The following is a 27,180-nucleotide window of genomic DNA, read 5'->3' on the forward strand; positions in this document are numbered from 1 at the left end:
CAGCTAGGCTAAGTGTGAGACAACCCTAGCTAGGCTAAGAGTGAGACAACCCCAGCTAGGCTAAGTGTGAGACAACCCTAGCTAGGCTAAGAGTGAGACAACCCAAGCTAGGCTAAGAGTGAGACAACAACAGCTAGGCTAAGAGTGAGACAACACCAGCTAGGCTAAGTGTGAGACAACCCAAGCTAGGCTAAGAGTGAGACAACCCTAGCTAGGCTAAGAGTGAGACAACCCTAGCTAGGCTAAGTGTGAGACAACCCTAGCTAGGCTAAGAGTGAGACAACCCAAGCTAGGCTAAGTGTGAGACAACCCCAGCTAGGCTAAGTGTGAGACAACCCCAGCTAGGCTAAGAGTGAGACAACACCAGCTAGGCTAAGAGTGAGACAACCCAAGCTAGGCTAAGAGTGAGACAACCCCAGCTAGGCTAAGTGTGAGACAACCCAAGCTAGGCTAAGAGTGAGACAACACCAGCTAGGCTAAGAGTGAGACAACCCTAGCTAGGCTAAGAGTGAGACAACCCCAGCTAGGCAAACGGAGACCCTAGCTAGGCTAAGAGTGAGACAACCCAAGCTAGGCTAAGAGTGAGACAACCCTAGCTAGGCTAAGAGTGAGACAACCCTAGCTAGGCTAAGTGTGAGACAACCCTAGCTAGGCTAAGAGTGAGACAACCCAAGCTAGGCTAAGAGTGAGACAACCCTAGCTAGGCTAAGAGTGAGACAACCCTAGCTAGGCTAAGTGTGAGACAACACCAGCTAGGCTAAGAGTGAGACAACCCAAGCTAAGCTAAGAGTGAGACAACCCCAGCTAGGCTAAGTGTGAGACAACCCTAGCTAGGCTAAGAGTGAGACAACACCAGCTAGGCTAAGAGTGAGACAACACCAGCTAGGCTAAGAGTGAGACAACCCTAGCTAGGCTAAGAGTGAGACAACCCCAGCTAGGCAAACGGAGACCCTAGCTAGGCTAAGAGTGAGACAACCCTAGCTAGGCTAAGAGTGAGACAACCCTAGCTAGGCTAAGAGTGAGACAACCCTAGCTAGGCTAAGTGTGAGACAACCCTAGCTAGGCTAAGAGTGAGACAACCCAAGCTAGGCTAAGAGTGAGACAACCCTAGCTAGGCTAAGAGTGAGACAACCCTAGCTAGGCTAAGTGTGAGACAACACCAGCTAGGCTAAGAGTGAGACAACCCAAGCTAAGCTAAGAGTGAGACAACCCCAGCTAGGCTAAGTGTGAGACAACCCTAGCTAGGCTAAGAGTGAGACAACACCAGCTAGGCTAAGAGTGAGACAACACCAGCTAGGCTAAGAGTGAGACAACCCTAGCTAGGCTAAGAGTGAGACAACCCCAGCTAGGCAAACGGAGACCCTAGCTAGGCTAAGAGTGAGACAACCCTAGCTAGGCTAAGAGTGAGACAACCCTAGCTAGGCTAAGAGTGAGACAACCCTAGCTAGGCTAAGTGTGAGACAACCCTAGCTAGGCTAAGAGTGAGACAACCCAAGCTAGGCTAAGAGTGAGACAACCCTAGCTAGGCTAAGAGTGAGACAACCCTAGCTAGGCTAAGTGTGAGACAACACCAGCTAGGCTAAGAGTGAGACAACCCAAGCTAGGCTAAGAGTGAGACAACCCCAGCTAGGCTAAGTGTGAGACAACCCTAGCTAGGCTAAGAGTGAGACAACCCCAGCTAGGCTAAGTGTGAGACAACCCAAGCTAGGCTAAGAGTGAGACAACCCTAGCTAGGCTAAGAGTGAGACAACCCTAGCTAGGCTAAGAGTGAGACAACCCCAGCTAGGCTAAGAGTGAGACAACCCCAGCTAGGCTAAGAGTGAAACAACCCCAGCTAGGCTAAGTGTGAGACAACCCCAGCTAGGCTAAGTGTGAGACAACCCCAGCTAGGCTAAGAGGGAGACAACCCTAGCTAGGCTAAGAGTGAGACAACCCTAGCTAGGCTAAGAGTGAGACAACCCCAGCTAGGCTAAGTGTGAGACAACCCCAGCTAGGCTAAGAGGGAGACAACCCCAGCTAGGCTAAGAGGGAGACAACCCTAGCTAGGCTAAGTGTGAGACAACCCTAGCAAGGCTAACAGTGAGACAACACCAGCTAGGCTAAGAGTGAGACAACCCTAGCTAGGCTAAGTGTGAGACAACCCTAGCTAGGCCAAGAGTGAGACAACCCCAGCTAGGCTAAGAGTGAGACAACCCTAGCAAGGCTAACAGTGAGACAACCCAAGCTAGGCTAACAGTGAGACAACACCAGCTAGGCTAAGAGTGAGACAACCCAAGCTAGGCTAAGAGTGAGACAACCCTAGCAAGGCTAACAGTGAGACAACACCAGCTAGGCTAAGTGTGAAACAACCCCAGCTAGGCTAAGTGTGAGACAACCCTAGCAAGGCTAACAGTAAGACAACACCAGCTAGGCTAAGAGTGAGACAACCCCAGCTAGGCTAAGAGTGAGACAACTAGGCTAAGAGGGAGACCTTTCTTTTTTCATCTCTGAACCAAGGCTTATATATCCAAGGCCAGATGGCTAGATAAAGATGGCTTTCCAAAGTCTTTCTCACTTTCATTATAAAACATGATAGTGAACGGTAAAATGAATCCTTCAGAATGAAAGTAGAAGACTGATTATCCAAAAGGATAAAAACTTATCTTCTATCAATGATAGTCATAATCGCATCATTGACAAAGAAAAACAAATAAAAACAAAATACCTACGGGGTATTCACATTCTCATATCTGCTACCAAAAAGGAGCCACGAGAGGTTCCAACAACGCTCCAAATCCCACACTCTTGACGAATATGCATAAGCCGCAGACTTTTGTCCCACTGCTCACACACTCATCCATACAAAATGTCAAAATTTAGATATAATGGCGCTGGTTACAAATTGGTCTGCAGAGCTGATCGAGAATTCCAAATGTTGCCTTTGAGGCATTTCTGTGCTAGAAATGCCAAGGTTTGAAAAGAACTACATTCAGTCCATTAACTGTCAGAATCTTTCTTCAAACTGTCCACAAAGTGCCAGAATTTCCAGTGTTTCCAGTAGGGCTGGGATGAATCCAAATTTACTCTCCGGGTAGTCGGGTACCCAACCCCCTATTACCCGACCCTACCCGGGTCTCCGCTGTAGGTCTCAAGAGGTAGGTACAACCTGTCTGATTGGAATAGTTTGACCATAGCCCTGTCAAAATGTATTTAGATACACATATAAAATAATCGGGTCATGCAAACACTGAAGTTGACAAAAGTTTTATCTTTATTCAAAGTCAGAAGGAATGAATGCATAGACAGGAAATAGGTGAACGTTCATAATTGTAGTGTAACCATAGAGCTCTAGGTAATTTTTGTCATTCAACAAAACATCACGTGACTAAACTACGGGTAGGGGTAGTCCTGTGGGTACCCGGGTCCTACTCAACCCACCCGACCTGAGTAATCTGTCCCAGGCTTAGTTTCCAGATCATTTATTGTCAATGCTTCATGGCCCTGTCCATCCACCACCCTCCTTCATCGTTAATAGTGTGTAGGGGGGTCACGATAAATCGAAACATTGGTAAGCACTTAAAAGTCAATAAATCGATTGTTAAATCAGTTTCCGATCAATAGTATCAATTTCAGTTAGGAATATTAATAGTTTCGATTGTATTTACCATATCAATAAAATACATGCAATGCTGTTCAAATCTGTGTTTCTTTTGATCAAGAGTGGTAAGTAATTTACACATGGTAATATGGAAGTTTCTTTTTCTTAAATTATTAGGGTAAAGAAAACACAAATCAGTTATATCTCAAACTTTACTTTTTATTTGTTGTTATGGTTATCACTTCAGTTCTAAGGTTTAATTCAACTCTAAAATCCATCTAAAATGATACACTGAAAACTATCGATATTTATGCCAATAGTTGCTTGCAATATCAATAGTTATCGCAATAATGATTTCCAAACCACATCATACATATCATAAATGAAAGCAGAAAAACCCTTTCCAAAGCCACAAGAAATCTCCGCTAAAAGCAATGTTGATTGTATGATTCTGACTGTATCATGAGCATGTGTTTATGAATCACTATCAAATATCACTACCCAGGTGTTCAAAAAAAGGTCAGTGTATCCTGCCCAACTGGTGGCACCCATCACAAACACATGCAAAGGCAACTTAATTGTTCACCTGAAAAAACACAGGAACGTATGGTACAAGTCAAAAGAGGGAATTTCCATAAGAAAGTCATAAAGGTCAAAAAGAAATACTGCTTTTAACAGTCATTTAAAAGTCGTATGTTAGTTGTGAAAAGATGTAGGATCTCTATTTGAAATGAAACGTGTCAAAAGGTATTGTCGACCAGAGGGTAGGAGTGCATTACTTTAAAAGTGGTCTGGGAGATGAGATGAGATAAGTTATGAAGTACTGACAATGCCAGAACACGTGATCCACAAACCACTGTACTCCAAATCCAGATACTCATCTTTCTCCAACCCAAAATAGCATTGTTTCCCCAAAAAATAAAATAGTTCCAAACCAAAGTACTATAATAAAGTTTCAACTCATTATCTACCAGCGTTCTGACTGTGTGTAACAAGATGCTTGCCCACCTTTCAGGCCCTGGACCCAAATCACCCTCCATATGGATTCTAAATACATGACACTGGATAAACCAACCTACCAATCTGATACTAAATGGGAAGAATAATTCCTAGGAGTTCCATTTGGCAGCATCCGTATATATTCCACATCTCCTCTAGTGAAAGCATAATCAACACATGTTGCATGAACTGACATTCCATTTTCAGACAGATTAGAAATATATGCAATATTGATGCTGAAACGGCAGAATGATATAACATTTTTTTCCAATAAAGGATCAGATTTATTATCATTACTCAAATATACCCAAGCTATTCACTGCCACATTTACAAAATACAGATGCTATGTAGTACCAAAACCTCTCAAGGCCAAACTCAATTAATTAAACGTGCCTACACGACTCCCGTTATATTCTTCTTATAAATATAACAACATTTCTGGAGATACTTTTAAGCTAGTTTGAACAACTTTTGAGATTAAACCTTGTTAAGTTTAATATTTTTAAAACTTTTTAAAAATTGTTTTGACATAATATCTGTTAACTACATATTATGTGATTCATTAAGGTGCCTTAGAAACGTGATTCATCCCTAGACTCAATCTCACCAGATATCATGGATATTGTCACTCAAGTCTCCAGGTCTAAACTCCATCATAATGAAAAAATATATACTGTATTCGAAGTAATGAGCGCCCCTGGCACTCTCAAAATTAGAAATAGGGGGCTCTTATTAGAATATTATTTTGGTAAAAAAAACAGAGTTGAAAGTTAAATTTCATGGTTATGCTGACAGCCTGAAATGTTTATGTACGACAGATATATTTTTCCAGAATTTAATTGCCCATAATTTAGGGTTCATATAACACACGAGTGAGTATTATACACGAATAAATTAGTCTTGTGTACATTGATCAATCAGAAGGGGTTCTAATTGGGATTGTTCACCATGAGCAAATGTCATCGTGGGCGCTTATTACGTCAAATACAGTAATGACTGTCTCAAAACCCCACAACAATACTCACATCCTACATGACCCAGATTATAAGTTTATCAGATGAAAGCTTTCCATAATATGCACTGGTTGATTAATAGCAACTGTCAGAAATCTCATATCAAAGACATTTACCAAATATGAGAAAACTATATCAAACTGACCCTCCAGCTCATTGACAGCAAAATTCATCATACAAAATGTCTGCTGCCACTAGACAAACTGTCTGAATATTATCCAAGACTGGACTAGCATCTGAATGTAACCTGTCAAATGAATCTTATTCACATACTTGTACCTCAAAATAATAAAAAACATATCGTTTTCAAGTGGCTACAATACATTTATTGTTTTTATGTTCAAAAATCATGATACTAGATGCTCCAACTTAAACAATTTTGACAGGTTTATGATGTATCATCAGTATAATTTCATGGATTTGTATACGCTGCGTTCCTCCACCACCTGCGAATACATAAATGTTTTGAAGTGTGGTAGTGATGTGTATCTGACAGTCTAGTTTCAGACATCCATTGAAATGAGACCATTAATAACTCGCAGAGTGAGTGAGTGAGTGAGTGAGTGAGTGAGTGAAACAGGTTTAACGCAGCTTTTAACAGTATTACAGTTATATCGTAGCGTGTCAGCTTAATGTGGGATGAAAGCCCGAAGTGATGCAGGTCTCAGACGTTAACCACTTCGGTGAAACCCACGAGCACGGGTATGGTGCTGACAAACCTAGAAACATAATCGGGGCAAACCGGGATTCAAACCAACAACCATAGGTTTCTGGCATGCCCAAGGGACGCATCTCTGCACAGTAAATCACAGCACCGGTGCCCCCAATAACTCACAGAAATCACATGAACCCCTTCACTGCCAAAACCTAAAGCTATGTGTAGAGCAGCTTGGTGTATGGCGACGACACAGGTTTCACAAGAAATCTTGCTGTTTGTGTGATGTTTGTTTGTTTATTGTTTAACGCCACACTCAGCAATATTCCAGCTATTTGACGCTGGTCTGTAAATAATCAAGTCTGGACCAGACAATCCAGTGATTGACAACATGAGCATCGATTCACGCAATTGGGATCGATGACATGCATCAACCAAGTCAACGAGCCTGACCACCTGATCCCTTTAGTCGCCTCTTACGGCAAGCATGGGTTGGTGAAGACCTATTCTATCCCGGATCTTCACGGGTGGTTTGTCTCATGTAATCTGATTGGTTTGAGCACTTGCTCTTTTCCTCTCGCTTAAAACAAGCTGTGTCTCGATTTGTTAGAAAAGGGGCACAGGTGGCCATTCAGTCATCTGAGGCAGCACAGCTCACTGTGCAAAGTTGCGTGACAATGGGCACACCAGAAACCAATGACAATGGATTCGATTCCCGGTTTGCCCTATAATGTTTCTAGGTTTGTCAGCACCATACCTGTGCTCGTGGGTCTGGGACCTGCATTATTTGGGGTTTCCTCCCACATTAAGCTGGAGGAATGAAGTTTATACCAACCTGTGACATGGATCCAATGTTTCTTTGTTGATTTGTTTGTTGTTTAACGCCACACTCAGCAATATTCCAGCTAAATGATGACGGTCTGAAAATAATTGATTCTGGACCAGACAATCAAGGGATTGACATCATGCGCATCAATCTACACAACTGGGATACGATGACATGCATCAACAAAGTCCTGTAAGTCCTCACCACCCAATCCTTTAAGTTGCCTCTTACAACAAGCATGGGTTGCCGAAGACAAATTCTAATCTGGAATCTTCAGGGGAAAGATCCTAATACTCATCTGGCCAATTGTTGTTATTGACAACAATTTCATTGACATCCTCTGAACAACGTTACATCACATACTTCATCTTTCATTCATTGCTAATTTCACCATCAATTTATTCAGTTTAAGTATTTACAACTGTATAGAGAACATTTAATGAAAAAAAACTTAAGCATAATAGGTTAGACAAATTTCATGGAAATATTTGTTTAAAATTTAGGCTTTGAACATAAACACATGTATATATTTTCCAAAGATATATGATTTGATGAGTTATCCTTAGTGGAGAAAGTGTAAAACAGAGTATTTCTACAACACTGTGGCATCAGTGATATCACTTGAGGAATTAGGCCATCAAACACGGTTTCCAAATTACTATAGACGGTACTGAAACTATTCAGTTTTGTTGATTCCCCTTGACATAAGCTGATATTAAATTGAAGATTGGGTAATATCCCATAACAACACCATGAAGCACTTTAAGCCCTCCTTGTTTGCAATCCTATCTGGCCTATCTAGAACCTGCCACATGGCATTAGTGATAGACATGACCATGACAACAAGCCTTTGACCACACACACACACATCTTGTCAGCATTACCAATAGGAAATATTAATGGACATCCCCAAAACAAGATAAGACAATCAACTATCCAGTAAAACAAGTAGACAAGCCTTATTTCCAGGAATATCTTAACCCACAATACTATCTGATCCAAATAAATCCTGTTGGATTCAAATGATCCATTTATTTAGCAAGCAGCAAAAAGAAGTGTTGAAGGTGATGTGGTTTTGAGACGATGTCATTGTTCTTGAGGGCAATAAGTGTGTGGCCATCGTGCTCAGCAGTGGTTCATGATGTTTGCTGGCAATGGCTGCTCATAGAGTTCCTTTTAGACAGCTATTTCTGAATCCCTGACTGGCACATGGCAGAATTATAGATTTATACATCAATCCCTTTTCAAATTATCTTGTGACAAATTTGAACTATAATTGTCCTATTCCTGAATCAGAACATGGTTAAACAAATCACACATTTTGTAGATGTCTTATTTTCAGGATCTATAATTTAAGTATATTGATCAATTTTTCATGTAAGATATTATAAATATTTATTTTAACTGCATCACTCTGTTCAAATATGGTCTTCATGATAATATGGTTTTCATGATAATATGGTCTTTGTGATAATATGGTCTTTGCGATAATATGGTCTTCATGATAATATGGTTTTCATGATAATATGGTCTTTGTGATAATATGGTCTTCGTGATAATATGGTCTTCGTGATAATATGGTCTTCTGGATAATATGGTCTTCATGATAATATGGTTAAAGAAAATGAGAGGACGAAGAAGCTTATTCCTTGCCAATGATTCAGAAGAGGTTTGAGCCAATGACCTCTGAATAACACAATGACCCTGACCTGTCCACTGGTCCAAATAATCATAACATATAGCAAAACCTTCATAATGGCAAATTTCTACATCCTTATCATACCTTAACTATTAGGCAGTTTGGAAATGACAAGTGCCAATTTCTAACGCTGAATATGGGTCCCATTGCCTTATATTTGCAACCGATTTCACAAATTCAACACCAAGTAGTTGACATGAAATCAAAAGCAAGAAAATCTAAAGAGATACAATACAGAATGGGTCACTTAACAAATGCGAGCAAGAGACACTCGCATTATATCATCAATTTCATGCTCACACGAATGTCATGATTTACGGTATTCAAATCAATCTGAAGCTCTGTCCACAAGGGGCAGTGAGGTAGGTAGCCTAGAGGTCATAGTGTTTGCTCGTCATCCCGAAGGCCCTGGTTCAATTTCTCCACATGGGTACAATGTGTGAAGCCCATTTCTGGTGTCCCGCCACATTCTGGAATATTGCTTAAAGTGGAGTAAACCCATACTCAATCACTCACTCACTCAACCAACCAACAGATCGCCACTTTGGAGGACTCTTGCAACAAACATGGAGGTGTACTAAGATGTCTGACCTGATGTTGTGACACGTCCATGTGTGGGACATAAATCGGCCAACTTTCTCATCAGGAATGTCTTCACATGTGACATTGCGCTCCAGAACTAAGCTGTGCTTGGGGAAGGACTTGTCTGCAATGAGAAGAGGTTTATTAGGCAAGTTCATGATGATATTGTCATTAATTTCAAAAACATGTGTTAACATGCAGGGTTGGTATCAAGGTTATACTGGCAATGGGTGACATTTGTCATTTTTCGCAGGTTTTGTTTTGTTTGTTGTTTGTTTAACGCTGCAGTTCCCAATATTCCTGCTATATTACAGCAGTATGAAAACAATCGAGATAAGACCACACAAACCAGTGATTGACATCATGAGCATCGATCCACGCAATTCGGATACGATGACATGCATTAACCAAGTCAGGGAGCCTTTCCACCCAAGCATAGTCACCTTTTACGACAAGCACTGACTGCTGAAGACCAATTCTAACCCAGATCTTCACAGGTCTTTTTCGTGAGTGGTTTCTGTTTAACACCATTCTTTTTAATGCTATTTATCACTGTGTGTGTGTTACCTCTTACAACCAGCATAAGTTGCTGAGGAGCTACTCAATCCCATTAAAATCACATCTTAGTTCTCGCTGTCGCTAAACAAAGATCTGAGGACATCCCATTACGTGTCACGTCAAAATGACCTTTCATCCGACCAATCAAAGCGTCGCTTACCAGATCATGAAAGTGACAGTCGGAATGTGTTTTCTAATCATGCAACCTCGAAAACGTTAACACGGGGTATTCCGAACGACTGTTACGGCCCGTATGAGTGATTCCATCAAAATTATCATCTCTCTCTCGCTTCCGTGGGATAAACATTTGAACGGAGGAGGTATTGCACAGTACGTGGGAAGCACTGCCATACAATCGCAACCATATATTAGACATTCCGGAATGTTCTTTTGTTCAGTTTTCAAAATTTAAATCGAGAACTGTGTAAACATATTTTTCAAGCGTAGTCTGAAAGGGAAGTCGCAAAGTAAGTAAAAAATTTCAAATATCTCCAACTCAATTGCATAATTTTATCATTTTTTTGCTATTTCATGTTATGTAACATACATACATGCACACTTAACAAGCATATTTGTGGACCTTCCTGTTAAAAAAAAACTATAATGAAAGCTTAATGACTGTTGCTCGCAGCTACAACATAAAGACGTCATCAGAGGAAGTGCTGCCGACAAGTCTGTCTTGCGATGTGACACGGTTCTAACTTACTCCCACGAAAATCAGAGAAAGTATGTGAAAATCAAGTAGTCCAAACTCATGCCTTAGCTCTTCCATCCATCAGTTCCAATCTCATTAAAATCAGATCTTAGTTTTCGCTACCGCTAAACAAAGATCTGAGGACATCCCATTACGGGTCACATCAGAACGACCTTTCGCGAATTTTGACCGACCAATGAAATGACTGACAAGAATTCGACATTAGCCAATCAGAAGGCAGCTTTCTCGAGCTTTACGACACTAGTTCCAAACTGGCGACTATGCTTCGAAACATATTATGACGTATTCTCGATTAAAAAAAATTAAAACTGATAAGAAGAACATTCTGGAATGGCTTATAGATGGCCTAGACTGTATGGATATAATCATAAAACCCATAACTGTCGTTCGGAATACCCCATGTTAAATATTTCGTGGTTGCATGATTAGAAAACACATTCAGACAGTCACTTTCATGATCTGGTAAGCGACGCTCTGATTGGTTGGATGAAAGGTCGTTCTGAAGTGACCCCTACTGGGATGTCCTCAGATCTTTGTTTAGAGACAGCGAGAACTAAGATCTGATTTTAATGAGATTGATACAGTTCTGTCCTGTTTGCCGATGAGCCACTGCCAGTCTCAGGCCATGAGTCAGCAGGTCAATTTAGTCCAGATTGAAGACTGTTCAAGGGAACACAGTATGTTTGTGATGCAAACTTAGCCTACTGGCTCGGCATCTGAATTGTTTGTTTATGGTTACATGTCACTGCCTTGGTTCAAGCTGGGCAAAGGGTGAGGAACTCTGAATGTCTTCTGACCAAATGTTACTGACCAGGGCGCCGTTGTACAAGGGATCTTCAGTTATGTGAGCGCAAAGGCGGTCGTAACTCTGACACTTAACATAGACTTACGACAGTCATAGTGCTACAGCTGTTTTGTAAAACGGCACCCTGGACCCACTTGCACAAAGCAAATCTTAGACTATCATAAGCTTATATTAACGTATTGGAGTTACGATCATGAAGACTCTTAGCGCTAAAATCGCTTTGAGCAAGTCACAGGCCTGGACAGTTTTTATGACAAAACATGAACCTTATAGATAGGAATAATTTGTGTATACTACACCACTAAATTAAATGTAGATTTACAAACACACTGATCAGGACATAATAAAACATATGATCATATATCTTCATATATATTATTTTGTATTAGGAGACACATGATTCTCAAAGATCTTAAAGCTAAAGAATATGTTGATTTTCTTATTATAACATTTGATGTCTGTTTGGTTACCCAATTCAAGTATCTTGTAGGATACTCAGAAAGAAATGATAAAACAAATTGCATTCTCATTCATTATTATTTAATTATTAAATGATTTTGCAAACAAATTATTTAGAATCTTGAAAACTTAATCAATTGCTTACACTATTCCTATTGCATAGTGAACTCAGCAGCCATCCTGCTTGATATGAACAATAGTTATCACTGTTTATAATTCTAAGAATACTAGTGACCTCTATTACATCTGAGGAGTACTCCCACCCACCTTCCCAATTCATCTATCAAGATCTATCGATCTAGATGTTATAAAGAAGTGAGGTTTCCCGCCATTATGCACGTCATAGCTTGGGTTGCTATAATAGTGCTATTTGGGGAACAACTAATTGTGTGTAGTTGACAGTGAAGAGTTTGACTGAAGCCAAAATACAGGATTTATGGCAAAGATGTAATAGAGGTAGAGGATTCACAAGAATTATACACCTTGTGATAAACAATCAGTGTCTGTACACCTCTTAGTAGTAGTGGAGTATGACACTCCAACACATGTCCCTAATTACTCCAACATGTACCAAACAGTGGGTAGCATTAATAACATCCCATTATTACATACAATGTCAACCTGACAGAAAATATCAGCTGTCTTTTTCAGCATGCACCGACATTCTCAGACGCTTGTCAGGGAGACATCCAGCTGTGTATATCAAGTTCTCAGAGTGAGTCTGAAACCTGGTTTTGAACCCTAATTGCGCTACATCCCAGACATAGGTTATTGACATATTTGAGTTATATATACTCAGTCTGTGCCAAAATCATTTATGTCTACCATGTAGTACCAGGAAAATATTTGTCCTTCCGCATACTTTTCAGAGATCTTGCTCCTTTACAAATGAGCAATCATATCGGCTTAAGCTTCTGGTTTAGTTAGACTCACACAATTAACTTTGCTTTCAGCAGAGATTTCTTATGATTATTACCATGACTGTGGAATATATATATTTTATGAAAACAAAACCAACCTATATATATATACAAAAGAAAGTCAGCTCTTAGTCAGCAGGGGCGGTCGGGTAGCCTAGTGGTTAAAGCGTTCGCTCGTCACGCCAAAGACCCGGGTTCGATTCCCGACGTGGATACATTGTGTGAAGCCCATTTCTGGTGTCCCCCGCCGTGATATTGCTGGAATATTGCTAAAAGCGGCGTAAAACCATACTCACTCACTCACTCTTAGCCAGCGTTATTCCACTGTCATGCCACCTTTGAGAGAGCTAGGGCCTGTCAAAAAAGTGACCTGTATTTATGTCGTGTACAAATGCTGTACATGAATACCATTATCCAGGTCACCGTTCAAACCGACTGATACTCATTTGTCAGTTTATACAGCTATGTGGTACTGTGAAATATTCTGCCTTGGAAACCTGCAGACAAATTAAGGAAAAAAACAGCAGGAATGTGATTATACACAGAATAGAATCGGGCAGAAATCTAACTTGTGATTCTCAGAGCTCCAGATAAGCTGAGTATCTGCGTAAAATACGCATCAGAAATGCAGAAATATGCAGTAAAATAAAATCCAAGCATATCAAATACGCAATGAACATTACAGAGAAGCTACAAAAATAAAACTTGTGCGTATCATCAAAATATTGTGAAGTAGCCCTGCATATTCGTTTAGCAAATCAGCAACTTATTTTGAAATTATAAACGGGCATTCTGTCAACCTTGCCAAACTCCAAGATGACAGTTACATCATGATCATTTGCCATCACACTTTCTTGTGGAAGTATCGTGGTATTTTTGAGTCCTATAAAGCTCTCGAACCCACACGACGCCAGTTTGCAGGGACTAGATGAATAGTGTTGTTAAATATTTAACTTAAATACCCACATGTGTAAAAACTAGTGAGTAACAGAAATTTGAATACCCAGATAGAATTACTGATACCCAATGACTTTAAAATGCATGGGTAAAATACCCACAACACCAAAAGCTTATCTGGAGCTCTGGATTCTATAAATAAAGATGACCTTTTAAAAAGAATTTCTAAGACTTGTGCAAAGCTGTTTAATTAGTGAAGACCATGTGCATCATTTCACAGTGCCCCACAACATAAACATTTCACTTAATATACACACACATACAAACGCTTGACAAGAAATGACTAAGCTGGTTAAGCCAAACTGTGCATGGAGTTTTAACCTGAACTGTTTAGGAGTCTGTGCACTGAGAACACTTCGGTACTGAAGTCACCAATCTATTTCATTTCCTTAACATTACTGATCAACCCTGCAAATATTGGTTTCCATGACAACAAAGATTACATTTCCTCTACAACACAAGCACTGAGCCACCACTGCAAGAACTTTAACGATTGAATCCTTACACAATGAATTATGCAATGCAAAAATCAATCGAACATTAGCTTTTCCAGCCTTACTGTATATAAAAATATTCTAGAATACTAATGACACATGATGTTTTACAATTTCCTGAAAGAATACACAATAAGAACACCAGAGAATGGATCCTGTTACAATTACAGGTTTTTAAATGCTGTGGGAGAGAGAAGGAAAATATCATTTTTAGCTTAAAAAGGAAATAACTCAATAAAGATACTGATTTAACAAATTCACCTGAAATCATTTGATACACAATCTATCAACAGATTAAATATGATTTATAACCTTATAACTCTGACCACTGACCTATCACACCAGTATCCTCATTAATTTCTCATTATCCACCAGCAATCTTGACCTCTATACAGAAGATACGTTTCCACGATTCCTCGGACCTCAGATGCTTTAGGGATACCGGTACTAACAATCGGCAGCTTCAGCCACAAGTCAGAAGCCCAAGTAAAATTCTGTTCAGTATAGTTGGCACAGTTTAACAATGATCAAAATGATTACACTAAATTGTATAATAAAAGATGATATGAACTCAAAATTCTTTGGCACAGACTACTAATCACGCTAATATATAGTATTTTGCCAACTTCAGATGAAGGAGCATGTACTAGTCCTGGACCCACTTGCACAAAGCGATCTTAGCGATACAACTATTGTAAGCCTATGTTAAAGCATGGGGGTTACGATCATCTTAGCGCTAAGATCGCTTAGTGCAAGTGGGCACAGGTGTGTACATGATGTAAGATGAGTAAGTTATAATGGAGCAATATATTCCATTTTCATTTGAGGAATAACTGTCATTTTAGGGAGTTCATCACAGACATAATGAATCGAAAATCAAAGTGCAAAATGTATGAATCCACATAACTCAGTCTATGGCACTGCAGTTTGCCTTGCAGAGTTACTACCCTTAGTTGAACAAAGATATTCTGATCATGAGTTCAAATTTCAGATTCAACCTAATTTTGACCATTGTCTGTTCAAGAACATACTGGTGTATTTCTAAGACCTGTGTTAGTGCTGGTTTTCCTCCAACACCAATCTGTGACTGTTCAACACTACATATTACCATGCTCACTCATGTTTCATTATTATAGACCTATTCTAACCCAGATCTTCAGGGCTCTTTTTCTGTGGCGATTGTGTTGTTTCAACATGATCTTTATAATGCCATTATATCACAGCGAATGTGTGTTGCCTCTTAACGACCAGCAAAAGTTGCTGGGGAGCTATTTTAACCCAGAATACCCACGGGGTCACTGTGTGTGAGCTTAATAATAATGTGTGAAGAAAGCTAAAAGTGATGCAAGTGTTAGACGATCACCACTTTAATGAATCCCACGAGCGCAAGTTATGCTGCTTACAAACTATGTGGCAAAACCTTACAGATTCAGGGTGAGGATAAGAGTTCCCCAAAAACCTAAGTTTGTCTTAAGAGGCGACTAACTGGATCAGGTGGTGAGGTTCTGTGACTTGGTTGTTGCATGTCATCGTATCCTAATTGTGTATCTCGATGCTCATGATGTCAATCACTGGATTGTAAATAATTGGGTCTGGAACAGACAGTCATTATACAGCTGAATTATTTCTGTGTGTGCCATTAAACAACAAAAAAACTTAAAAGTCTTTGTTTCTAATAAAACACAGCTGCTTGCATAAACATGAATAATTCCCATGCCTCAATTCTTACCAAGAGCAGATAAATAACAAAATATCTCCCAGCTCAAACTCCATTAACACATGCTTTCAGTTTGTGAGATCCCTAAACTTACCAGTACAATGTATGTAAACTGTCCATCTGTCACGTTCGCTTGACACTTTGTCAACATTATCCAACAGTGACTGACACAAAAAGGGTTGTTATACTCTGAGATCTTATTGCTATGTCCTCTGACCTCTAGCATTGTTCTTTCCTAAAATTTTACAGTTAAGTCAGAAGTAGCAATCTTTTACAAATCTGCTGTCTCAACCTGTCCTTTCAAAACAGTAAAGTAGGCCAAACTAATGACACAAGAATCTTCTAAGAGTAAGGAATCTTGGGTGAATCATATCGCAATATTCCCCCTACTGTGAATGACAGAAGAATTACTTTTATTATTTATACCTGCTATGTTTATGTTGCGTTCTGTTCTACTTAAAAAATGTTTTGTAATTAAGTTTTTCATAAATTCTGTACACTTCACGACAAATCAATAATATCACAGTTAAGTGTTTTGCCAACCGAGATGTAAAAATTATTCATTAATATTTACTCACACTTTCATTTCACTTATAATGATTATACCAGAAACACATTAATAACAAAACATTTAATTTCAGGAATTATAATGCATAAATATCAATTTGAATTTTACAAGCATGATAAAAGGATATTATTTTGTCTTCATAATGCATCCCCATTTCCAACCTAAAAGATTTATCACGATTCCATTGTACTTTCAGGCGTACTCTTGTGTACATTATAAGCCTGACTGAGTGAATCAATATAACACATGTACATCTATACTTGGCATTCTGTATACATCCTTGATCACAACATACCAGCAGCACACACCAAGCTCATTGACAACGCCGCCAGCTCAGTAGAGAGCACTATGGTGGTCGATGCCGTTAACTGGAGGCCCATTATGTCAATCACACAGCTTTATTGACATCTGACATGTACACCATGCAGTATACTACAATCCCTGGGCTGTGTCAATAAAGGAATCTTCAATATACGATTAGAATTAGGGAAAAACTGTCATTGTTGAATCCAATTTTCAAAGGGCAATGTCGGGGGTCACTTAGACTAACACTAAAACAGTGTTCCCGTTTACCGGTATTTACCAGTTTTTTACCGGTAAAATTAGGTGTGGACCGGTAATTCAGGTGACTGCCAGTCCCTCAGGACCAGCAAATAAAGTACCTTATTAATTTTTGTTGTTGAACAAAACATTGACAATATTCATAAAAGTACATTTTTCGAAAGAAGTCAGCTTGTCTGTTACCATCAGGGTTTCCCCTTGTCTATTTTTATTGCAAGGAAAAAACATTTTGCTTTGCTTCAAGGTTAAATATCCATTTGTAGTGACTTTGTCTTGAAATATTAAAAAAAGGAGTAAATTGTGACTGAAGTAAGTGTGAATGGTGTATAGATCTAATTAAGTTACTACAGAGATGACATCTTTGCACTGAACATGATGTTGAAAGAATTAAAACCAGGTAATACATTTTTTTATTTGTTGAAAGTAATGGGACTGGCAAAAATTAGGGAGGGGGAGGGGGGGGGGGGACTGGTAATTATTAGAGCTGCCAGTCCACTGGAACCGGAAGTTTCAAAAGCCAGCGGGAACACTGTAAAAATAAATAATTCTGAAACAAACAAATATATAGGGAGGGAGATTCAGAACCTGAACCTGTCGGAAAATCTAGACTTGCTTCATTTACGGCCATAGCATTACTATAAGGGCTGGGCAGCAGGAAAATAATATGGTTCAGAGACTGTGTCACTGGGCTGTGCCTGCAAGTTCGATCTCGTAGACAACTATAGTCTAATATGAAAGTCTCTGAAATGAAAAATATTTTAAGAATTTGTTTTGTTGGTCCTTACTAAACTTGATAGTTACTGTGGCCACTGACAGACGTTATTTCAAATATACAGTCAGACCCCGTTATCTCAACCCGAGCGGTACCGTGTTGTAACTTTGAGATATCTGGACATTTGAGACAACAAAGCCTGAACATCCCAATCCAGACAAATTATTACCGCATTTGACGTTATAAACGCCCCGCTCTAATAAGCACCCACGGCGATATTTGCTAATATATTGGCAAGTGAACAATCCCAGTTAGCACTCCTTTTGATTGATCAATGTACACAAGATCAATTTATTCGTGTATAATACACACTCGTTATATGCACCCTTAATTATGGGCAATTAAATTCTGGAAAAATATATCTGTCGTATATAAATAGTTCAGGCCGTCAGCATGAACCACAAAATTTATCTTTCAACTCAACTTTCAACTATTTCTATTTTTGAGAGTACCCTGGGCGCTTATAATGTCGAATACGGTAACTTAAGTAACAGATCAAGTAACAGTATCATAAACCCGTGAAGATCCGGGGTAGAATAGGTCTTCAGCATCCCATGCTTGCCGTAAAAGGCGACTACGTTTGTCGTAAGAGGCGGGTGGTCAGGCTCGCTTATTTGGTTGATGCATGGCATCATATCATTAGTGTGTAGATTGATGCTCATGATGTCAATCTATGGATTGTCTGGTCCAGACTCTATTATTTACAGACTGCGTCATATAGCTGGAATATGGCTGAGTGCTGCGTTAAAGAACAAACAAACAAACAAAACAGTTATAAATACAAAGCAATATGACTGCATCCACTAGAAATTAAGAAAACAAAATGTGTATCTGATGACAAATTGAAATAACAACGGGGTTCAAGATAACAAGATATACTGACCACGCATATTCTCGTGCACTGTTGTGCTTGCTCTTACCAAGGGATTATGGCTCACACAACAACATGTAGTCAGTTCCTTCACTGATGGCGGAAGTTATCCTAACTACCTAACTGCACTGAACAATAACTGGGTCTACACAGCTGGTGATGGAAATAGGTATGAGATAAACATCATCTCCTTCAAAACAACTTCAGACAACACAGGTTTGTAAGGAAAGTAAGAGTGAGTGAGTAAGTGAGTTGGGTTTAACGCCGCAGCTTAACAGTATTCCAGTTATATCGCAGCGTGTCAGCTTAATGTGGGAGGAAACCCCGAAGTGATGCAGGTCTCAGACGTTTACCACTTCGGTGAAACCCACGAGCACGGGTATTGTGCTGACAAACCTAGAAACATAATCGGGGCCGAACTGGGATTCGAACCCACAATCATAGGTTCTGGCGTGTCAAAGGGACGCAACTCTGCACAGCGAATTGCGGCGCTTAGACGACTGGGTCACCCGTGCCCCCAAGAAAAGTATGAACAGCTACATTATAACCAGAGACAATTGGGGAGGATCATCCAAAAATATGACAAGCATTAGGGTAATTATTTTCAATACATTAGTACGTCTAAAACCTCTGAATTCCGCCCCCCAACTCCTTAGTATTATATGGCCGGTAACTTGTTCTACAAAAAGAGATAACTTATGAATGACAGTCAATAAACATAATTCAACCATTTTAACTTTGAATATTTTAATCATGTTAATGTCATCCATTAACTTCTGAATATGCTGAAGGTCACGGTGTGTGAACTTGCTGAGCACTCTACGTAAGTAAACAAGGCCCACATCTCTAGAACAGACTATAGCAGTGTGGGCCATGGATATCTCTCATTGAATATGTCTAAGAAGGCTGATTTGTTTACATGATACCCCCTGTGAAAGCTATGTGTTCACACATCAATAAAACCAATAAGAACAGCAATAAAAATCATTGGTGCTGACGTCATACACTGTGGATAGTGAGGGTGGAGAGATCCATCAACTCTCCACCTCCGACTGGCATTATTTACACAGGTCCTGCCCTGATCGCTAGGGTGCAGGTCCTATTTTTAGTGGATGAACCGGCCACCATTGACTATTAGCTGGAAGAGTGACTACCGTGTAGTGTTGCACAGACAGTGATGGGAGTGAACAGTAATTGACAAGGCATTATCTATCACATTTCAGCCAGACAGTCCCCTTCACATTCTTGCCACCATGTAGGCAATAAATCTATGGAGTTTGGACATGTTAAACAGTTTATAGTTCAAGAGGTATGTGTGTACATGGTTGTTATTTTACGCCACAATTGGTAATATTGCTATATGACCTGAAAATAATGGAGTCTGGACAGACAAACCAGTGATTGATGTTATGAGCAACAATACACGTCATCAAAGACATGCAATCAACCAAGTCATTATGTCTGACCACCTGATCTATTAAGCCGCCTTTTATGTAAAGTATGGGCTGCTGTAGACCTATTCTAACTTAGAATCATGAGAGGGGGAGTGGGGGAGTGAGTGAGTGGGTGGGAGCTCAAGAATATGTGACTGAATGAGTGAGGTGAGTGATGAAAATTTGTCTGATTCAATGAGGCTAATCAAGCCTGGATAAGATTGAGAGATAGCGCTCAGAACTGCATCTTATTTTACTGACTCTTCATCCCCTTGATTTTATGTTCTTAATAAATTATCAATCCCTAAATAATGTTCAAATTTGAAAAGGAGGCACGGGTGGCCCAGTCGTCTAAGGCACCGCGATTCGCTGTGCAGAGTTCATCCCTTGGGCACGCCAAAAACATATGATTGTGGGTTCAAATCCCAGTCGCCCTGATTATGTTTCTAGGTTTGTCAGCACCATACCCGTGCTCGTGGGTTTCACCGAAGTGGTAAACATCAGAGACCTGCATCACTTCGGGCTTTCATCCCACAATAAGCTGACATGCTGCGATATAACTGGAATACTGTTAAACTGAGGCGTTAAACCCAACTCACTCACTCACTCAAATTTGCAAAAAAAAGAACTGTCAATAATTCATGCCCCCACCTCCTCTATGGTGGGGATCCATTCTTTCACTGTGTCATGTATCCATCAGCCCTCTCCAAATCTCACCTGACACATGCACGCAGCGTCAGAATATTAGAACATTTGTAGCGCACCAACGACTACTAATTAATCAACAGCTTCAAAGGACACCTCTACTTACAGGAACCAGGGTACTGGACAAGTCCCCAATAACTGACCAATGTCAGGTATACTACTGACAATCAATAACCTGAAAACTATACCACAGCAAGCCGAGAATGCTTGTGAGGCTATCACACTGAGGCAAAGTAACAACCACTTAAGAGTTGCCACAGAAGGGATACATTTACAAAACACTGACACAAACAACCTTCATTTCTGATCACATACCGAGTAGCACCTGACATCGCCATCACATAAAGATGAGCATTCGTTAGACTAACATTTAGTCTATGAAATCTTATATTACACAATATCCTTCTAAAAGTAAGTGGAATAGAGCAAGGTAGGGCTGGATAGACTTGCTTTTGTATGCGTTTCTAGATTTATTTATTTTTTCATAAAATAAATATATTCCACAGTCATGGTGCAGGACTAAACATTCCTGTTCAGGACAATGTTACTTATGATTTATTGATTTCATTAGGACATGTCTAGAGAATTCAACTTCACGGTCAATTATATTGCTCTTGCTTTGACCATACTGTTACCATGGTTACAAGATAAATTTTCAAATTATCATCATTTCCTTTCATGTTGGACAAAGATGTTTATGTCAATCAAGAAGCTTGTAAACTATGACTGATCATTTGTCAATCCTTGGCTGTTTGACTCATGATGCAGACAACTGCAGACAACAGAAATAGCACTTAGATCACTTTGTAGAACGGGAGCTGAGGATTAGTCACCTTGCAACAAGAGTCAAACTACCGATAAATTGATTATTGATCTATCATGGTTTTCCTTTTGAAGTGGAAATATGATTCTTTTTTCTCATTTTAGCCACTATGCAATTGATCATGCAAGAGGCCCAAAACATGCACTTGTAAGAAAGGTAAAAAAGGCCAGTTATCAGCAATTTGAACATGTCTGATAATTTTCAGGCCTATATTTCAAATATTTCTGTAACTTTAACATTACGTAATTCCAGTCGTTCAATAAGGACCCTTATCCTACCTTGACCTTTGTTGAATCACGACAGTCCTTGGGACCTGGGTGTCAGTGGACCATAAAGATGGAGGCATTGTGCCAGGTGTCGACAGATTTACAGGTGAGGTGAAATGGGGCTTATTAAATGTTATGTCCAAGATTATAGTACTCGTATAGCGATGTGCACGCACATGTGTGTGGCTGATGTACTAGTCCCGACTAAAGCCCATTTTATAGTGCTAGCCCACTGAAATACCATGCCGCAGTTTAACATGGATAACCCACTAAGGCACAGTATACTGACTCCATGTTATCCATTCCTTTTTTTCTCCCCTTAAGGAAAACGCCAGGCAGCATAACAGTATCAACTTCTAAATCTTTTTGTATGACGCGGACGGAATCAAGCCACCATCCTATCTGCTCTCTAGACATGTTTGAAAAAGGAATACATGAAGTAACTAACTTTCTCAGTTTAATCCTTGTAAACTGCAATCTGTCAAGACACAATGTCACTTAGGGCATCATGCACAGGTTTAAAAAACCCTTAATGAACAAAAAGAATTGTTCATTTTTTCATTACTAACACATCAATCTAAAAACTATCTATAGGATAGCATCTTTAATTAACGGTAAGAAAAAGAAAAAAGAGATAAAGGTGGGTGTTAGAAATTCTAGACTGCTGTAGATTCATGATTAACACCCTGATGAATCCTCTGCCCATACAGCTCCAGCTCCTGTGTCACTCTCCTGGAAGGAGGAAAAACCTCCTGACAGCCGGTCAAACCTTTCCTTTGTTGTATCTTGTCTGTATCCACTCCATCATACACAGTTACACACAACCGATACCGATACTGCAGCAGGAAGACACACACATCGCAGTGTAGAGGGATTACCCACCATGATCTACAGTCTACTTATTTTTCTAGAAGTGGCATCTTCCATGAAAGACGTCTGCAAGACAAAGAGTCTTCTCCCACCAATCTGTAGCAGTCCCATCTGACTGGACTTCAAGCTACCGCCTTACTTATGCAAGGATTAACACCTACATTCAAAACATCCTGCCTCATCCCTCAATGGTAGGACTTAAATTTCAGGGAGTCAGGCTATGGCAGCAACAATATGTGTATTGTCTCTGGCTGTTAGAAACATGCTATGACATTTTCATACTCATCGTTTTCAGGACTTCAACTGTTATCCTTGATAATAATGTAATTGATACCAATGATATGTACCACGATATCAGCAGCAGCTGATAAACAGGGTAATCATTAACTGCTAGCATGATATATCATATCGGATCGGAGTGAGCAAACAAAGTGGTGTTTTAACGACTTGAATCACACTTGCTAGGACAGCCCATTCTGTCTAGACTAACATATACATGACACAGTCTATGAAGTCTCATATACACGATTATTTTTAATGCTGATTTCATTTCCGTGGCACATTACACAATATATTTCTTTCTTTTTCATATATTTTTAAATATGAATTCATTTCCGCGGCACATTATACAATTTGTTTCTCTCTGTTACCTATTATTTTTAATGATGATTTCATTTCCACAGCAGTAGTATTAAGTTCCAGTAAACTAGATGAGAGCAATCAGACAGTGCTTGGCAGCAGTGTCACCTTAACAAGATGATCGAGTGTGATACTGGTTGCTATTTTTGGAAGTGGAATATTTGCCTATTTTCATAATGTAGATGATTGTTTTTGCTAAATATATGCAGATCATTTTTATAACATTGATGGCTGTTTTTGATCAATTATTTGTTTTTGATTGTTTGTATGTTGTTTAATGCTGCAATATTCCAGCTATATGACAGATGTCTGTTAATAATCAAGTCTGGACCAGGCAATCCAGAGATTGAACTCACCGGCATCAATCTAAGCAAATGGGAAACAATGACATGCATCAACCAAGTCAGTGAGTCTGACCACCCGATCCTGTTTGTCACCTCTTATGGCAAGAATAGTCGTGATAGATTATATGCAGATTATTTTAATAATGTAGATGAGTGTTTTTGAAAATTTATATGCAGATATTCCACGATCATGATCCAATTACCCACTGGCCCAAACCCAGTACCCCTTTCACAACTGAAGTGAGGATGGTAGACAACACTGAAAAAGCAAATTAAACTGTGATCGTTACCATAGGCAATGCTTGAGTGGATTACAAAAGTAAATCTACAAGTGTTTTTTTTATAGCAAAGCTGATACGTCTCCTAAAGAAGGGACTATTCAAACCCTCTTTATTTTTGTTTGTTTGTTGTTTAACGCCGCACTCAGCAATATTCCAGCTATATGACGGCGATCTGTAAATAATCGAGTCTGAACCAGACAATCCAGTGATATCATGAGCATCGATCTACACAATTGGGATTGATGACATGCATCAACCAAGTCAGCGAGCCTGTCCACCCGATCCTGTTAGTCGCCTTGTACAACAAGCATAGTCGCCTTTTACGGCAAGCATGGGTTGCTGAAGACCTACTCTACACCGGATCTTCCCGGGTCTCCAAGCCTCTTGAGTTACAGGACATTTGTACTGACTCCAATGAAGTGTAACTATTACACACAATCAACGAATACTCTGACAAAGAGCAGGAAGCCCACCTTGTCAGGCGACGTGTAATAACTGTACCGCAGCTTTAAAGAATCCATCCTATGCTTCTTTATCAAAGCCCTTGAGGACTTCTGCATGGGCCGTCACAAAACTCCTCCAATTTGCGATTTTGGTTAAATCAGCTCCATCAAATGTGGATCAGCAGCTGAGGTGAAATGAAATCGAAGGCAGGAATCTTGTTGCAGGTGACTCACTGAGAGAGTTTTGTGTGGGTTACAAACACGCAGAGGCTCCCTACAAACAGAGGCTCCTTACAAACAGAGGCTCTCAACATTTCCGATTAGAATAGGTCCCCAGCAATTTATGTTGATTGGGTGACTTTGTTGATTGCGTATCACTGTTCATTGACAGCATGGATTGTTACTCACATTAATGATCACTGGATTGTCTGGTCCAGACTTGTTTCTTTACAGGCTGCAGTCATTATGACCGCTAGAATAAGGTGTCATATTAAACAACAACAACATCATGAACTCATTACATTAGGCTGGTGAAAAAACAATACATTTGATAAATATGTCACTTCAAGTTTATTACATTAATAGGATCATGTTCATTATCAGGAAATGAAGAGATGCTGCATTTGCTACAATATTCAAACAATGGGGGGCAAAATGTTTTGGACAGAAAACATGATAGAAATCAACTAAGAGAATGTACTTCAAGTTTAAGGGACAACAGACAGCTTGAAAAATTGACTTTTTTTGTATATTTGACTGTGACCTAATACCTTTACATCCCATGTTGGCTTACAAATTTGCCATGCTACACATGTCAATGCCTGTAATTTATGTGAGTAAAGTCACAATGTTTGTGCATATACAGCATGTTTGTTTTGTTTCTTTGTTGTTTAACGCTGCACTCCGTAATATTCCAGCTATATATGTATATGACGTCTGTCTGTAAATAATCGAGTCTGGACCAGACAATCCAGTGATTGATATGAGCATCGATCCACACAATTGGGATACGATGACATGCATCAACCAAGTCAGTGAGCCTGACCACCTGATCCTGTTGGTCGCCTCTTACGACAAGTGTAGTCGCTTTTACGGCAAGTATGGGTTGCTGAAGAACTATTCTACTTTGGATACTTATCCTCATGATCAGTTTTCCCTTAGGATAGATGAAAAACCATATCAAAACATTTGGACGCAACCACTTGGACTTAATACCTTCAAAAACTCCAAAGAGTTCAAGTTTTAATATTGTCATGGTAGAAATGAGAAAACTGTGTTGTCACTGTAGAGCTAGGTTACCTGTATAGTTAACTGCCCTAAAAATGTTTAAATTTGGTTCAAACTTCAATTTAATACAGTAAAATAAACAGGTGATCTAGCTCTCTATTGAAAACAGTGTTTTTCTCAAATGCAATTAATTAATAATACTCATTCAAACTTCATTTTACAGATCTTAAATTCAACTTTTTATTTGTCTGTTATGGAGGGTTTACCTTCAATATCAGGTTCATGTAATCTTTTGCCCTTTCAGACATGTCCAGATACAACATAACCCTCACTTGAGGGTCCTCAATGTGATGTCACAGATTTCTAATTTCATTACTGGAATATGGGACACGCGGCAGGTTTGATTTGCTTTTTGCTGTCTGACACACATTCCAAGCACATATTATTACATATCACACAGACAGTAGAACAGAATCAATCCCTCATCACATCAACCAGGGACTTGGAGTGTTCATGGAGAATAATATTAAACACTTATCCGAGGATTATGGCCTATGGCAGTAAAGGAAACCGTAAAACCTAATGTCCAAACTTGTTTATATACGCATTGCCAAAATATCGAACCATAGAAACATACAGAGAAGTATGTACGTTAAAAAGAGATGTGATGTGTCCAATGTGTACCACTGAATGACAAAACTAACAATCAGTTAAGTGTTTTTTATTCGTATCATGATACGCTACATGTGATTTCCAAACTTTACATGCAAATCCTGCACGAGACAAATGGTGCATCTCGAGTCATGGATCATGTGAATGCGTTCATGAGCGTCAGTTCAAGCAACATAACAGTATGTTTGTTAATGTATTTAAGCAGTCTAATATATCTTGAATATGAGTAATTCTTCATATATATTAACCAACATGTATGGTATGTGTTTCTTTTAGCGGTGAGTATATAAACAATGACCACATGACCATGATAACAGAAGCAAGGTTTCGATCCCAAATAATAAAAGGGACAAAATCCTTTCCATATTCAGAAGAAATGTGACTGAATGCATGAAGAGAGCTTTTCACCATTGCCATTACTATCACATCATGCAAGCGGTTTATTAAACAAGAGTCATCAGGAGATGACACATCCCCCTAGTCTGGTGCAATTTGGAAATAGAGTTTGGCTACTTATACCCCACTTCTGCTTCATTGCCATTGGATACCTTCAGTTCAGTGAAGAATAAAACAATGCTGTTCAGTAATTTTCAAAATCCCAAATCATCAAAAGGCACCAGTTCACCACTAGACTGATCTGTATAGCACGTTTCATCCGGAAATAGTTAACAGTTTTGGCGTTCTACTCTGGAAACAGAAAATAACTTGTTTTCATCATGAAGCATCAT

General features: G+C 39.5%; 1 protein-coding gene across 1 annotated transcript in view; it reads right to left on the reverse strand.

The window, feature by feature from the left end:
- The window catches only part of LOC124147579, a 109,972-nt gene that overhangs the window by 48,373 nt on the left and 34,419 nt on the right, over positions 1-27,180 (reverse strand). Inside the window, exon 2 of the mRNA XM_046518235.2 lies at positions 9,362-9,476. Within this exon, the coding sequence (XP_046374191.1) occupies positions 9,362-9,476 (115 nt within the window). The remainder of the gene's footprint in view (positions 1-9,361; positions 9,477-27,180) is intronic.

Source organism: Haliotis rufescens, unplaced genomic scaffold (assembly GCF_023055435.1).
Source record: "Haliotis rufescens isolate VD_foot unplaced genomic scaffold, xgHalRufe1.0.p SCAF_1, whole genome shotgun sequence".
In the NCBI taxonomy this organism is placed as follows: Eukaryota; Metazoa; Mollusca; class Gastropoda; order Lepetellida; family Haliotidae; genus Haliotis; species Haliotis rufescens.